This window comes from Oncorhynchus keta, unplaced genomic scaffold (assembly GCF_023373465.1).
Source record: "Oncorhynchus keta strain PuntledgeMale-10-30-2019 unplaced genomic scaffold, Oket_V2 Un_contig_99_pilon_pilon, whole genome shotgun sequence".
Classification (NCBI taxonomy): domain Eukaryota; kingdom Metazoa; phylum Chordata; class Actinopteri; order Salmoniformes; family Salmonidae; genus Oncorhynchus; species Oncorhynchus keta.
This window is the reverse complement of record NW_026290752.1, coordinates 72501-88322: the sequence shown is the minus strand read 5'-3', so window position 1 is coordinate 88322 and position 15822 is coordinate 72501. Positions and strand designations below refer to the sequence as shown.

General features: G+C 44.1%; 1 protein-coding gene across 4 annotated transcripts in view; it reads right to left on the bottom strand.

Moving 5' to 3' along the window:
* Window positions 1–887: 887 nt before the first annotated feature.
* The window catches only part of LOC127927235 (LIM and calponin homology domains-containing protein 1-like), a 27214-nt gene continuing 12279 nt past the window's right edge, over window positions 888–15822 (bottom strand). For 3 of the 4 annotated variants that reach the window (XR_008126652.1, XR_008126650.1, XR_008126651.1), the window contains exons 4-6: window positions 2543–2651; window positions 2214–2316; window positions 889–1979 (exon numbers count right to left, since the gene is read on the bottom strand). Coding sequence is in view for 1 of the 4 variants with exons in the window: in XM_052513281.1 (XP_052369241.1) it covers window positions 1954–1979; window positions 2214–2316; window positions 2543–2651 (238 nt within the window). In the remaining 3 variants the exon portion in view is untranslated. Of the gene's footprint in view, window positions 1980–2213; window positions 2317–2542; window positions 2652–15822 lie in introns of all 4 variants that reach the window. The other variant, XM_052513281.1, reaches the window with a different exon arrangement.

The window sequence follows — 15822 nt, the reverse complement described above, 5'->3', positions numbered from 1 at the left end:
GGAGGCTGTAATACTGTGGATGGCCACCAGGTTGTGCCAATACCCCACACATCATTTATCAGATCCTTGGTTGTGTATACAGTCTATGGCTACCTTCAGCGTTATGATTGATGAGTGCAGAACAGCAGCATTGTTAGACGACCTGTTGAAGCCAGGAGTTTGTCTCACATGGCACCCTATTCCCTACACAGTGAACTACTTTTGGCCCGAGATGATACAATAGACTCAGAGCTCAGAGACAGAGCAATAGACTCAGAGCTCACAGACAGAGCCATAGTGAACTACTTTTGGCCCTAGATGATACAATAGACTCAGAGCTCACAGAGCCGCGGGAAGCATGGAGCTGAAGGTGCTGCAGCATCCCCAGTGCAGCGATACAGCTGTTTGTAGGGAGGAAACAAATCTGTGTCCCCCACCAGAAAAAAACCCTCAGCACCCCCAAACTACTTCCCGCTATACTCACAGATGACCAAGACATATCAGACAACACATTGTAAATACTGTCATTTTATTGATAAACACACACTGCTATAAAAGCTGTGAAGCTGTGGATCAATTCAGTTTGTCCTTTAGAAATGTCAGCAGACAAAACAGTCTAAAGTAGCTTCCTCTCCTCTCCTCTCCTCTCCCCTCCTCTCCCCTCCCCTCTCTTCCCCTCTCCTCTCTAATCTCTCTTCCTCTCTCCTCCTCTCCTCTCTTCTCCCCTCTCTCCTCCTCTCTAATCTCTCTTCCCCTCTCCTCTCCCCTCTCTCCTCCTCCTCTCTAATCTCTCTTCCTCTCTCCTCCTCTCCTCTCTTCTCCCCTCTCTCCTCCTCTCTAATCTCTCTTCCCCTCTCCTCTCCCCTCTCTCCTCCTCTCTAATCTCTCTTCCTCTCCTCTCCTCTCTCCCTCCCCTCCCCTCTTCCCCTCCCTTCTCCTCTCCTCTACACATCTATCCAAAGCATTTGATTGGTGTAAGAAATAGGCCTAAAAATGCCACAGGACAAGAGGCTGGGCATAAACAGGAAGCAGCAGATAACTGTGTCTCATTCATTGGTTGTTCTTAGGAGTAAAGGTCCAATCAGGTGAGAGAAAGAGTGAGAGGGCGGGTAAATGTGTAGTAATATTCGCTGGTATAGGACTGTGCTTCAAGTTGAACTAAAACAACTCACACAAACATGCACACAAACACACACACACACACACGTAAACACTACACGTGTGCTATCCCCTCTCACTCTCGTCTTAAGGCAGAGTATGATGCATAGCTCTAAAACACAATGTCAGAATATCCTTGGTATTAAATGGTAATAATAACATCCAATAATAACTAAAGCGATCATGCCATCCTTATTGCTCTCAGAGTAATAAACGCAGCATAATGATGTACATGATGATCAGGTGAACATTAGAATAAAGACAAAGCTTTTATCATTACACAACAACATGGAGGAGAGGCATACGGTAACCATAACAACTATATGTGGTAGTCAGGGCTGTCGCTAGGTAACACAGCCTAACTACCGTTAACAACAACAACAACTAACACGGTCTTCGTTCATGCTAAATACTTAAAACACAAAACAAAGCAGAGTTATTAAGGCATTATGATGGTGAGTGAACAGTAGCATTTAGCAGTTAGCATCCGTTAGCATTTATCATTTAGCTAATTTGACAGTAAGGTAGGTAGCTACTACATTCCGACTGCTGCTGGTGTTAGCATGTAGCATGTGTCTGAGTGTGCTGTCGTAGATCAGTGGTTGTGCTTCAGGTCTCTGTACTCAAGTCAGTCTGGGAAAAACTGGTTGATCAGCTACAACGCTAGCACTTAGCAGTTAGCCTCCATTCGCATCAGTTAGCATCAGACAGTTCAGTCTCCATGACATCATCTGGGAGAAGTTTGTTTGTCCAGTTAAGAGAATTCCACAGCGTTCCAGAATGTTGTGAAGGGTTCCAGATGCAGGCTGTAGCCAATCACAGCGTAGTCGGCTGGCCAACAGCTGCAACCAGGAAGTGACAGAGATGACATAAGGTTTGATGACCAGTTATAACAACTGTACATTAGTGGTGCAGTTATAATAGTCATGTGTGTGTGTCCGTAGGTTTTGTTTGTCTCAGCAGTGAATTCATTAGGTGTGTGTGTGTGTGTGTGTGTGTGTGTGTGTGTGTGTGTGTGTGTGTGTGTGTGTGTGTGTGTGTGTGTGTGTGTGTGTGTGTGTGTGTGTGTGTCTCACCGTGTGATGTGGCATAGCAGTCGTGACAGCTCAGCAGCCCGTTACGGATCCTAACGTCTGTTCCTGAACTGGTGTCACCGAGCTGTACCTTACACACTCCACACTAACAAACACACAGAGAGGTGAGAGAGAGGTGAGAGAGAGAGAGAGAGAGAGAGAGAGAGGAGAGAGAGAGAGAGAGAGGTGAGAGAGAGAGAGAGAGAGAGGTGAGAAAGAGAGAGAGAGGTGAGAGAGAGACAGAGAGAGTAATGTGAGAGCATTGTATGTGTGTGTGTGTGTGTGTGTGTGTGTGTGTGTGTGTGTGTGTGTGTGTGTGTGTGTGTGTGTACCTTAAAGCAGGTTAGGTGGAAGTACAGGCCCAGCGTGTCGATGTTCATAGCTGTTCCTTTCCCCAGCGCCTGATTACAACCTGAACACTGACGCTTACCACTCACACACCTATACACACACACACACACACATACACACACACACACACACACACATATATACACACACACACACACACATATATACACACACACACATATATACACACACACACACACACACACATATATATACACACACACACACACACACACACACACACACACACACACACACACACACACACACACACACACACACACACACACACACACACACACACACACACACACACACACACACACACACACACACATATATACACACACACACACACACACACACACACACACATATATACACACACACACACACACACACACATACACACACACACACACACACACACACACACATATACACACACACACACACACACACACACACACACACACACACACACACACACACACACACACATATATACACACACACACACACATACACACACACATACACACACACTCACACATATACACACACACATATATACACACACACTCACACAAATATACACACACACACACACACATATATACACACACACACACAAATATACACACACACACACACACACAAACACACATTTAACTGCTGCAAATCAAATCAAATGTTATTTGTCACACACAATACAACAGGTGTTGTACACACACACAAACACACACACACACACACACATATACACACACACATATATACACACACATATAGACACACACACTCACAGGTGTATACACACACACACACACACATATATACACACACACACACAAATATACACACACACACACGCGAAAACAAAATAACATTTAACTGCTGCAAATCAAATCAAATGTTATTTGTCAAATGCGCCGAATACAACAGGTGTTGTAGACCTCACAGTGAAATGCTGACTGCCCAGCCCTTAACCAACAGGTGTAGACCTCACAGTGAAATGCAGACTGCCCAGCCCTTAACCAACAGGTGTAGACCTCACAGTGAAATGCAGACTGACCAGCCCTTAACCAACAGGTGACGACCTCACAGTGAAATGCTGACTGACCAGCCCTTAACCAACAGGTGACGACCTCACAGTGAAATGCTGACTGACCTCACAGTGAAATGCTGACTGACCAGCCCTTAACCAACAGGTGTAGACCTCACAGTGAAATGCTGACTGACCAGCCCTTAACCAACAGGTGTAGACCTCACAGTGAAATGCTGACTGACCAGCCCTTAACCAACAGGTGACGACCTCACAGTGAAATTTGATTATGGGGGGGGCAATGGAAATAGTCTGGGTAGCCATTTGATTATGGGGGGACAAGCCCTAGTCTGGGTAGCCATTTGATTATGAAATGGAAATAGTCTGGCCATTTGATTATGGGGGGGACAATGGAAATAGTAGCCATTTGATTATGGGGGGGGGGCAATGGAAATAGTCTGGGTAGCCATTTGATTATGGGGGGGCAATGGAAATAGTCTGGGTAGCCATTTGATTATGGGGGCAATGGAAATAGTCTGGGTAGCCATTTGATTATGGGGGGCAATGGAAATAGTCTGGGTAGCCATTTGATTATGGGGGGGGGAAATAAGCCATGGAAAATAGTCTGGGTAGCCATTTGATTATGGGGGGCAATAGTCTGGGTAGCCATTTGATTATGGGGGGCAATGGAAATAGTCTGGGTAGCCATTTGATTATGGGGGGCAATGGAAATAGTCTGGGTAGCCATTTGATTATGGGGGGGGGGCAATGGAAATAGTCTGGGTAGCCATTTGATTATGGGGGGGCAATGGAAATAGTCTGGGTAGCCATTTGATTATGGGGGGGGCAATGGAAATAGTCTGGGTAGCCATTTGATTATGGGGGGGGGGCAATGGAAATAGTCTGGGTAGCCATTTGATTATGGGGGGCAATGGAAATAGTCTGGGTAGCCATTTGATTATGGGGGGCAATGGAAATAGTCTGGGTAGCCATTTGATTATGGGGGGGAAATAGTCTGGGTAGCCATTTGATTATGGGGGCAATGGAAATAGTCTGGGTAGCCATTTGATTATGGGGGGCAATGGAAATAGTCTGGGTAGCCATTTGATTTTGTGGGGGGCAATGGAAATAGTCTGGGTAGCCATTTGATTATGGGGGCAATGGAAATAGTCTGGGTAGCCATTTGATTATGGGGGCAATGGAAATAGGGGGATTATGGGGGCAATGGAAATAGTCTTTGATTATGGGGGGGGCAATAAATAGCCATTTGATTATGGGGGGGGGCAATGGAAATAGTCTGGGATTAGCCATTTGATTATGGGGGGCAATGGAAATAGTCTGGGTAGCCATTTGATTATGGGGGGCAATGGAAATAGTCTGGGTAGCCATTTGATTATGGGGGGCAATGGAAATAGTCTGGGTAGCCATTTGATTATGGGGGCAGCCATTTGATTATGGGGGGGGCAATGGAAATAGTCTGGGTAGCCATTTGATTATGGGGGGCAATGGAAATAGTCTGGGTAGCCATTTGATTATGGGGGCAATGGAAATAGTCTGGGTAGCCATTTGATTATGGGGGGCAATGGAAATAGTCTGGGTAGCCATTTGATTATGGGGGGCAATGGAAATAGTCTGGGTAGCCATTTGATTATGGGGGCAATGGAAATAGTCTGATTATGGGGGCAATGGAAATAGTCTGGGTAGCCATTTGATTATGGGGGGCAATGGAAATAGTCTGGGGGGCAGCCATTTGATTATGGGGGGGCAAAGGAAATAGTCTGGGTAGCCATTTGATTATGGGGGCAATGGAAATAGTCTGGGTAGCCATTTGATTATGGGGGGTCAATGGAAATAGTCTGGGTAGCCATTTGATGAGATGTTCAGGAGTCTTATGGCTTGGTGAAGGTGTTGGCTTTGGGGGGTAGAAGGTGTTGGCTTGGGGGTAAATAGTCTTGGGGGTAGAAGTGTGGGCTAGCCATTTGGCTTTGGGGAGGTAGAAGGTGTTGGTTTGGGGGGGTAGAAGCTGTTGGCTTGGGGGGGTAGAAGGTGTTACTGGGGGTAGGTGTTGGCTTGGGGGTCAGAAGGTGTTGGCTTAGTGGGGGGGGTAGAAGGTGTTGGCTTGGGGGTAACCTGTTGGCTTGGGGGTAGAAGGTGTTGGCTTGGGGGTAGAAGGTGTTGGCTTATGGGGGGGTAGAAGGTGTTGGCTTGGGGGGTAGAAGGTGTTGGCTTGGGGGTAGGAGGTGTTGTACAGGCTACAGGGGGTAGTCAACATAACCTATACCATAACATACAGGTGTTGTTAACCTATACCATAACATACAGGCTACAGTCTACTAGTCAACATAACCTATACCATAACATACAGGCTACAGTCTACTAGTCAACATAACCTATACCATAACATACAGGCTACAGTCTACTAGTCAACATAACCTATACCATAACATACAGGCTACAGTCTACTAGTCAACATAACCTATACCATAACATACAGGCTACAGTCTACTAGTCAACATAACCTATACCATAACATACAGGCTCTACTAGTCTACTAGTCAACATAACCTATACCATAACATACAGGCTACAGTCTACTAGTCAACATAACCTATACCATAACATACAGGCTACAGTCTACTAGTCAACATAACCTATACCATAACATACAGGCTACAGTCTACTAGTCAACATAACCTATACCATAACATACAGGCTACAGTCTACTAGTCAACATAACCTATACCATAACATACAGGCTACAGTCTACTAGTCAACATAACCTATACCATAACATACAGGCTACAGTCTACTAGTCAACATAACCTATACCATAACATACAGGCTACAGTCTACTAGTCAACATAACCTATACCATAACATACAGGCTACAGTCTACTAGTCAACATAACCTATACCATAACATACAGGCTACAGTCTACTAGTCAACATAACCTATACCATAACATACAGGCTACAGTCTACTAGTCAACATAACCTATACCATAACATACAGGCTACAGTCTACTAGTCAACATAACCTATACCATAACATACAGGCTACAGTCTACTAGTCAACATAACCTATACCATAACATACAGGCTACAGTCTACTAGTCAACATAACCTATACCATAACATACAGGCTACAGTCTACTAGTCAACATAACCTATACCATAACATACAGGCTACAGTCTACTAGTCAACATAACCTATACCATAACATACAGGCTACAGTCTACTAGTCAACATAACCTATACCATAACATACAGGCTACAGTCTACTAGTCAACATAACCTATACCATAACATACAGGCTACAGTCTACTAGTCAACATAACCTATACCATAACATACAGGCTACAGTCTACTAGTCAACATAACCTATACCATAACATACAGGCTACAGTCTACTAGTCAACATAACCTATACCATAACATACAGGCTACAGTCTACTAGTCAACATAACCTATACCATAACATACAGGCTACAGTCTACTAGTCAACATAACCTATACCATAACATACAGGCTACAGTCTACTAGTCAACATAACCTATACCATAACATACAGGCTACAGTCTACTAGTCAACATAACCTATACCATAACATACAGGCTACAGTCTACTAGTCAACATAACCTATACCATAACATACAGGCTACAGTCTACTAGTCAACATAACCTATACCATAACATACAGGCTACAGTCTACTAGTCAACATAACCTATACCATAACATACAGGCTACAGTCTACTAGTCAACATAACCTATACCATAACATACAGGCTACAGTCTACTAGTCAACATAACCTATACCATAACATACAGGCTACAGTCTACTAGTCAACATAACCTATACCATAACATACAGGCTACAGTCTACTAGTCAACATAACCTATACCATAACATACAGGCTACAGTCTACTAGTCAACATAACCTATACCATAACATACAGGCTACAGTCTAACTAGTCAACATAACCTATACCATAACATACAGGCTACAGTCTACTAGTCAACATAACCTATACCATAACATACAGGCTACAGTCTACTAGTCAACATAACCTATACCATAACATACAGGCTACAGTCTACTAGTCAACATAACCTATACCATAACATACAGGCTACAGTCTACTAGTCAACATAACCTATACCATAACATACAGGCTACAGTCTACTAGTCAACATAACCTATACCATAACATACAGGCTACAGTCTACTAGTCAACATAACCTATACCATAACATACAGGCTACAGTCTACTAGTCAACATAACCTATACCATAACATACAGGCTACAGTCTACTAGTCAACATAACCTATACCATAACATACAGGCTACAGTCTACTAGTCAACATAACCTATACCATAACATACAGGCTACAGTCTACTAGTCAACATAACCTATACCATAACATACAGGCTACAGTCTACTAGTCAACATAACCTATACCATAACATACAGACTACAGTCTACTAGTCAACATACAACATAACCTATACCATAACATACAGACTACAGTCTACTAGTCAACATAACCTATACCATAACATACAGGCTACAGTCTACTAGTCAACATAACCTATACCATAACATACAGGCTACAGTCTACTAGTCAACATAACCTATACCATAACATACAGGCTACAGTCTACTAGTCAACATAACCTATACCATAACATACAGGCTACAGTCTACTAGTCAACATAACCTATACCATAACATACAGGCTACAGTCTACTAGTCAACATAACCTATACCATAACATACAGGCTACAGTCTACTAGTCAACATAACCTATACCATAACATACAGGCTACAGTCTACTAGTCAACATAACCTATACCATAACATACAGGCTACAGTCTACTAGTCAACATAACCTATACCATAACATACAGGCTACAGTCTACTAGTCAACATAACCTATACCATAACATACAGGCTACAGTCTACTAGTCAACATAACCTATACCATAACATACAGGCTACAGTCTACTAGTCAACATAACCTATACCATAACATACAGGCTACAGTCTACTAGTCAACATAACCTATACCATAACATACAGGCTACAGTCTACTAGTCAACATAACCTATACCATAACATACAGGCTACAGTCTACTAGTCAACATAACCTATACCATAACATACAGGCTACAGTCTACTAGTCAACATAACCTATACCATAACATACAGGCTACAGTCTACTAGTCAACATAACCTATACCATAACATACAGGCTACAGTCTACTAGTCAACATAACCTATACCATAACATACAGGCTACAGTCTACTAGTCAACATAACCTATACCATAACATACAGGCTACAGTCTACTAGTCAACATAACCTATACCATAACATACAGGCTACAGTCTACTAGTCAACATAACCTATACCATAACATACAGGCTACAGTCTACTAGTCAACATAACCTATACCATAACATACAGGCTACAGTCTACTAGTCAACATAACCTATACCATAACATACAGGCTACAGTCTACTAGTCAACATAACCTATACCATAACATACAGGCTACAGTCTACTAGTCAACATAACCTATACCATAACATACAGGCTACAGTCTACTAGTCAACATAACCTATACCATAACATACAGGCTACAGTCTACTAGTCAACATAACCTATACCATAACATACAGGCTACAGTCTACTAGTCAACATAACCTATACCATAACATACAGGCTACAGTCTACTAGTCAACATAACCTATACCATAACATACAGGCTACAGTCTACTAGTCAACATAACCTATACCATAACATACAGGCTACAGTCTACTAGTCAACATAACCTATACCATAACATACAGGCTACAGTCTACTAGTCAACATAACCTATACCATAACATACAGGCTACAGTCTACTAGTCAACATAACCTATACCATAACATACAGGCTACAGTCTACTAGTCAACATAACCTATACCATAACATACAGGCTACAGTCTACTAGTCAACATAACCTATACCATAACATACAGGCTACAGTCTACTAGTCAACATAACCTATACCATAACATACAGGCTACAGTCTACTAGTCAACATAACCTATACCATAACATACAGGCTACAGTCTACTAGTCAACATAACCTATACCATAACATACAGGCTACAGTCTACTAGTCAACATAACCTATACCATAACATACAGGCTACAGTCTACTAGTCAAGTCAAATAACCTATACCATAACATACAGGCTACAGTCTACTAGTCAACATAACCTATACCATAACATACAGGCTACAGTCTACTAGTCAACATAACCTATACCATAACATACAGGCTACAGTCTACTAGTCAACATAACCTATACCATAACATACAGGCTACAGTCTACTAGTCAACATAACCTATACCATAACATACAGGCTACAGTCTACTAGTCAACATAACCTATACCATAACATACAGGCTACAGTCTACTAGTCAACATAACCTATACCATAACATACAGGCTACAGTCTACTAGTCAACATAACCTATACCATAACATACAGGCTACAGTCTACTAGTCAACATAACCTATACCATAACATACAGGCTACAGTCTACTAGTCAACATAACCTATACCATAACATACAGGCTACAGTCTACTAGTCAACATAACCTATACCATAACATACAGGCTACAGTCTACTAGTCAACATAACCTATACCATAACATACAGGCTACAGTCTACTAGTCAACATAACCTATACCATAACATACAGGCTACAGTCTACTAGTCAACATAACCTATACCATAACATACAGGCTACAGTCTACTAGTCAACATAACCTATACCATAACATACAGGCTACAGTCTACTAGTCAACATAACCTATACCATAACATACAGGCTACAGTCTACTAGTCAACATAACCTATACCATAACATACAGGCTACAGTCTACTAGTCAACATAACCTATACCATAACATACAGGCTACAGTCTACTAGTCAACATAACCTATACCATATACCATAACATACAGGCTACAGTCAACATAACCTATACCATAACATACAGCTACAGTCTACTAGTCAACATAACCTATACCATAACATACAGGCTACAGTCTACTAGTCAACATAACCTATACCATAACATACAGGCTACAGTCTACTAGTCAACATAACCTATACCATAACATACAGGCTACAGTCTACTAGTCAACATAACCTATACCATAACATACAGGCTACAGTCTACTAGTCAACATAACCTATACCATAACATACAGACTACAGTCTACTAGTCAACATAACCTATACCATAACATACAGGCTACAGTCTACTAGTCAACATAACCTATACCATAACATACAGGCTACAGTCTACTAGTCAACATAACCTATACCATAACATACAGGCTACAGTCTACTAGTCAACATAACCTATACCATAACATACAGGCTACAGTCTACTAGTCAACATAACCTATACCATAACATACAGGCTACAGTCTACTAGTCAACATAACCTATACCATAACATACAGGCTACAGTCTACTAGTCAACATAACCTATACCATAACATACAGGCTACAGTCTACTAGTCAACATAACCTATACCATAACATACAGGCTACAGTCTACTAGTCAACATAACCTATACCATAACATACAGGCTACAGTCTACTAGTCAACATAACCTATACCATAACATACAGACTACAGTCTACTAGTCAACATAACCTATACCATAACATACAGGCTACAGTCTACTAGTCAACATAACCTATACCATAACATACAGACTACAGTCTACTAGTCAACATAACCTATACCATAACATACAGGCTACAGTCTACTAGTCAACATAACCTATACCATAACATACAGGCTACAGTCTACTAGTCAACATAACCTATACCATAACATACAGGCTACAGTCTACTAGTCAACATACTATACCATAACATACAGGCTCAGTCTACAACATAACCTATACCATAACATACAGGCTACAGTCTACTAGTCAACATAACCACTTTTTAAAACTGGGTTGGAGCGAGCGGTCGCATTCGCACTTCGCTCCACAGGTTGTATAACTTTTTCATTACATTTCATTATAGTACAACGGTTGATTTGTCTAATCTTAGCAATTTCTTCTTAGCTAGCTACATAGCCGTCCTTGTATCAGAGATAATTGCATAATTATCGTATTTCGTCGCCCTAACGTAGCCTTCCCTGCTATTCGCCCAGGAGCTAGCAAACGCTAGCTAACGCCCACAGATTAGCATCACTGTAGTGCTATTCACTCAACTGAACGACTTGATTAGTTTAGTGTTAGCTAGCTACATAGCTGTCTTTGTTTCCAAGATAATTGTGTAGTTTAGAGTGTGTAGTCTTGGAGTGATTATCTTAATTCACTGAGGTTCGCTAGCCAGCTATTTGTCGTCCTTAACGTAGGAGACTCTGCTAGCTAGCCAACAGCTAACAGCTAGCCAACGTCTACTGAATAGTATTCAACAACCCGGTCAGGTAGTATCACATTTTCATTTCATTTCATTACAGTACAACGGTTTGATTTGTTTGATCGTAGCTAGCTACATAGCTAGCTACATAGCCGTCTTTGTTTCAAAGATAATTGTGTAGTCTAGAGCGATTTCCTAGGTTAGCTAGCCAGCTATTGTCGTTCTTTTAACGCAACGTAACGTAAACAACACTGCTAGCTAGCCAGCTAGCCCCCGAATAGTAGCACTGTAGAAACTATTACACTCAACGGAACGACTTGATTAGTGTAGTGTCAACAACGCAGCTACTGCCAGCTAGCCTACATCAGCAGTACTGTATCATTTTAATCATTTTAGTCAATAAGATTCTTGCTACGTAAGCTTAACTTTCTGAACATTCGAGACGTGTAGTCCACTTGTCATTCCAATCTCCTTGCATTAGCGTAGCCTCTTCTGTAGCCTGTCAACTATGTGTCTGTCTATCCCTGTTCTCTCCTCTCTGCACAGACCATACAAACGCTCCACACCGCGTGGCCGCGGCCACCCTAATCTGGTGGTCCCAGCGCGTACGACCCACGTGGAGTTCCAGGTCTCCGGTAGCCTCTGGAACTGCCGATCTGCGGCCAACAAGGCAGAGTTAATCTCAGCCTATGCCTCCCTCCAGTCCCTCGACTTCTTGGCACTGACGGAAACATGGATCACCACAGATAACACTGCTACTCCTACTGCTCTCTCCTCGTCCGCCCACGTGTTCTCGCACACCCCGAGAGCTTCTGGTCAGCGGGGTGGTGGCACCGGGATCCTCATCTCTCCCAAGTGGTCTTTCTCTCTTTCTCCCCTTACCCATCTGTCTATCGCCTCCTTTGAATTCCATGCTGTCACAGTTACCAGCCCTTTCAAGCTTAACATCCTTATCATTTATCGCCCTCCAGGTTCCCTTGGAGAGTTCATCAATGAGCTTGATGCCTTGATAAGCTCCTTTCCTGAGGACGGCTCACCTCTCACAGTTCTGGGCGACTTTAACCTCCCCACGTCTACCTTTGACTCATTCCTCTCTGCCTCCTTCTTTCCACTCCTCTCCTCTTTTGACCTCACCCTCTCTCACCTTCCCCCTACTCACAAGGCAGGCAATACGCTTGACCTCATCTTTACTAGATGCTGTTCTTCCACTAACCTCATTGCAACTCCCCTCCAAGTCTCCGACCACTACCTTGTATCCTTTTCCCTCTCGCTCTCATCCAACACTTCCCACACTGCCCCTACTCGGATGGTATCGCGCCGTCCCAACCTTCGCCTCTCTCCCCCCCCATAACATACAGCTACTCTCTCCTCTTCCATCCTATCATCTCTTCCCTCTGCTCAAACTTTCTCCAACCTATCTCCTGATTCTGCCTCCTCAACCCTCCTCTCCTCCCTTTCTGCATCCTTTGACTCTCTATGTCCCCTATCCTCCAGGCCGGCTCGGTCCTCCCCATCCCGCCTCCGTGGCTCGACGACTCATTGCGAGCTCACAGAACAGGGCTCCGGGCAGCCGAGCGGAAATGGAGGAAAACTCGCCTCCCTACGGACCTGGCATCCTTTCACTCCCTCCTCTCTACATTTTCCTCCTCTGTCTCTGCTGCTAAAGCCACTTTCTACCATTCTAAATTCCAAGCATCTGCCTCTAACCCTAGGAAGCTCTTTGCCACCTTCTCCTCCCTCCTGAATCCCCCCTCCTCCCTCTCTGCAGATGACTTCGTCAACCATTTTGAAAAGAAGGTCGACGACATCCGATCCTCGTTTGCTAAGTCAAACGACACCGCTGGTTCTGCTCACACTGCCCTACCCTATGCTCTGACCTCTTTCTCCCTCTCTCCCAGATGAAATCTCGCGTCTTGTGACGGCCGGCCGTCAACCTGCCCGCTTGACCCTATCCCCTCCTCTCTTCTCCAGACCATTTCCGGAGACCTTCTCCCCTTACCTCACCTCGCTCATCAACTCATCCCTGACCGCTGGCTACGTCCCTCCCGTCTTCAAGAGAGCGAGAGTTGCACCCCTTCTGAAAAAACCTACACTCGATCCCTCCGATGTCAACAACTACAGACCAGTATCCCTTCTCTCTTTTCTCTCCAAAACTCTTGAGCGTGCCGTCCTTGGCCAGCTCTACCGCTATCTCTCTCAGAATGACCTTCTTGATCCAAATCAGTCAGGTTTCAAGACTAGTCATTCAACTGAGACTGCTCTTCTCTGTATCACGGAGGCGCTCCGCACTGCTAAAGCTAACTCTCTCTCCTCTGCTCTCATCCTTCTAGACCTATCGGCTGCCTTCGATACTGTGAACCATCAGATCCTCCTCTCCACCCTCTCCGAGTTGGGCATCTCTAGGCGCGGCCCACGCTTGGATTGCGTCCTACCTGACAGGTCGCTCCTACCAGGTGGCGTGGCGAGAATCTGTCTCCTCACCACGCGCTCTCACCACTGGTGTCCCCAGGGCTCTGTTCTAGGCCCTCTCTTATTCTCGCTATACACCAAGTCACTTGGCTCTGTCATAACCTCACATGGTCTCTCCTATCATTGCTATGCAGACGACACACAATTAATCTTCTCCTTTCCCCCTTCTGATGACCAGGTGTGGCGATCGCATCTCTGCATGTCTGGCAGACATATCAGTGTGGATGACGGATCACCACCTCAAGCTGAACCTCAGCAAGACGGAGCTCCTCTTCCTCCCGGGGAAGGACTGCCCGTTCCATGATCTCGCCATCACGGTTGACAACTCCATTGTGTCCTCCTCCCAGAGCGCTAAGAACCTTGGCGTGATCCTGGACAACACCCTGTCGTTCTCAACTAACATCAAGGCGGTGTCCCGTTCCTGTAGGTTCATGCTCTACAACATCCGCAGAGTACGAACCTGCCTCACACAGGAAGCGGCGCAGGTCCTAATCCAGGCACTTGTCATCTCCCGTCTTGATTACTGCAACTCGCTGTTGGCCGGGCTCCCTGCCTGTGCCATTAAACCCCTACAACTCATCCAGAACGCAGCAGCCCGTCTGGTGTTCAACCTTCCCAAGTTCTCTCACGTCACCCCGCTCCTCCGCTCTCTCCACTGGCTTCCAGTTGAAGCTCGCATCCGCTACAAGACCATGGTGCTTGCCTACGGAGCTGTGAGGGGAACGGCACCTCAGTACCTCCAGGCTCTGATCAGGCCCTACACGCAAACAAGGGCACTGCGTTCATCCACCTCTGGCCTGCTCGCCTCCCTACCACTGAGGAAGTACAGTTCCCGCTCAGCCCAGTCAAAACTGTTCGCTGCTCTGGCCCCCCAATGGTGGAACAAACTCCCTCACGACGCCAGGACAGCGGAGTCAATCACCACCTTCCGGAGACACCTGAAACCCCACCTCTTCAAGGAATACCTAGGATAGGGTAAGTAATCCTTCTCACCCCCCCTAAAAGATTTAGATGCACTATTGTAAAGTGGCTGTTCCACTGGATGTCATAAGGTGTATGCACCAATCTGTAAGTCGCTCTGGATAAGAGCGTCTGCTAAATGACTTAAATGTAAATGTAATAACCTATACCATAACATACAGGCTACAGTCTACTAGTCAACATAACCTATACCATAACATACAGGCTACAGTCTACTAGTCAACATAACCTATACCATAACATACAGGCTACAGTCTACTAGTCAACATAACCTATACCATAACATACAGGCTAGTCTACTAGTCAACA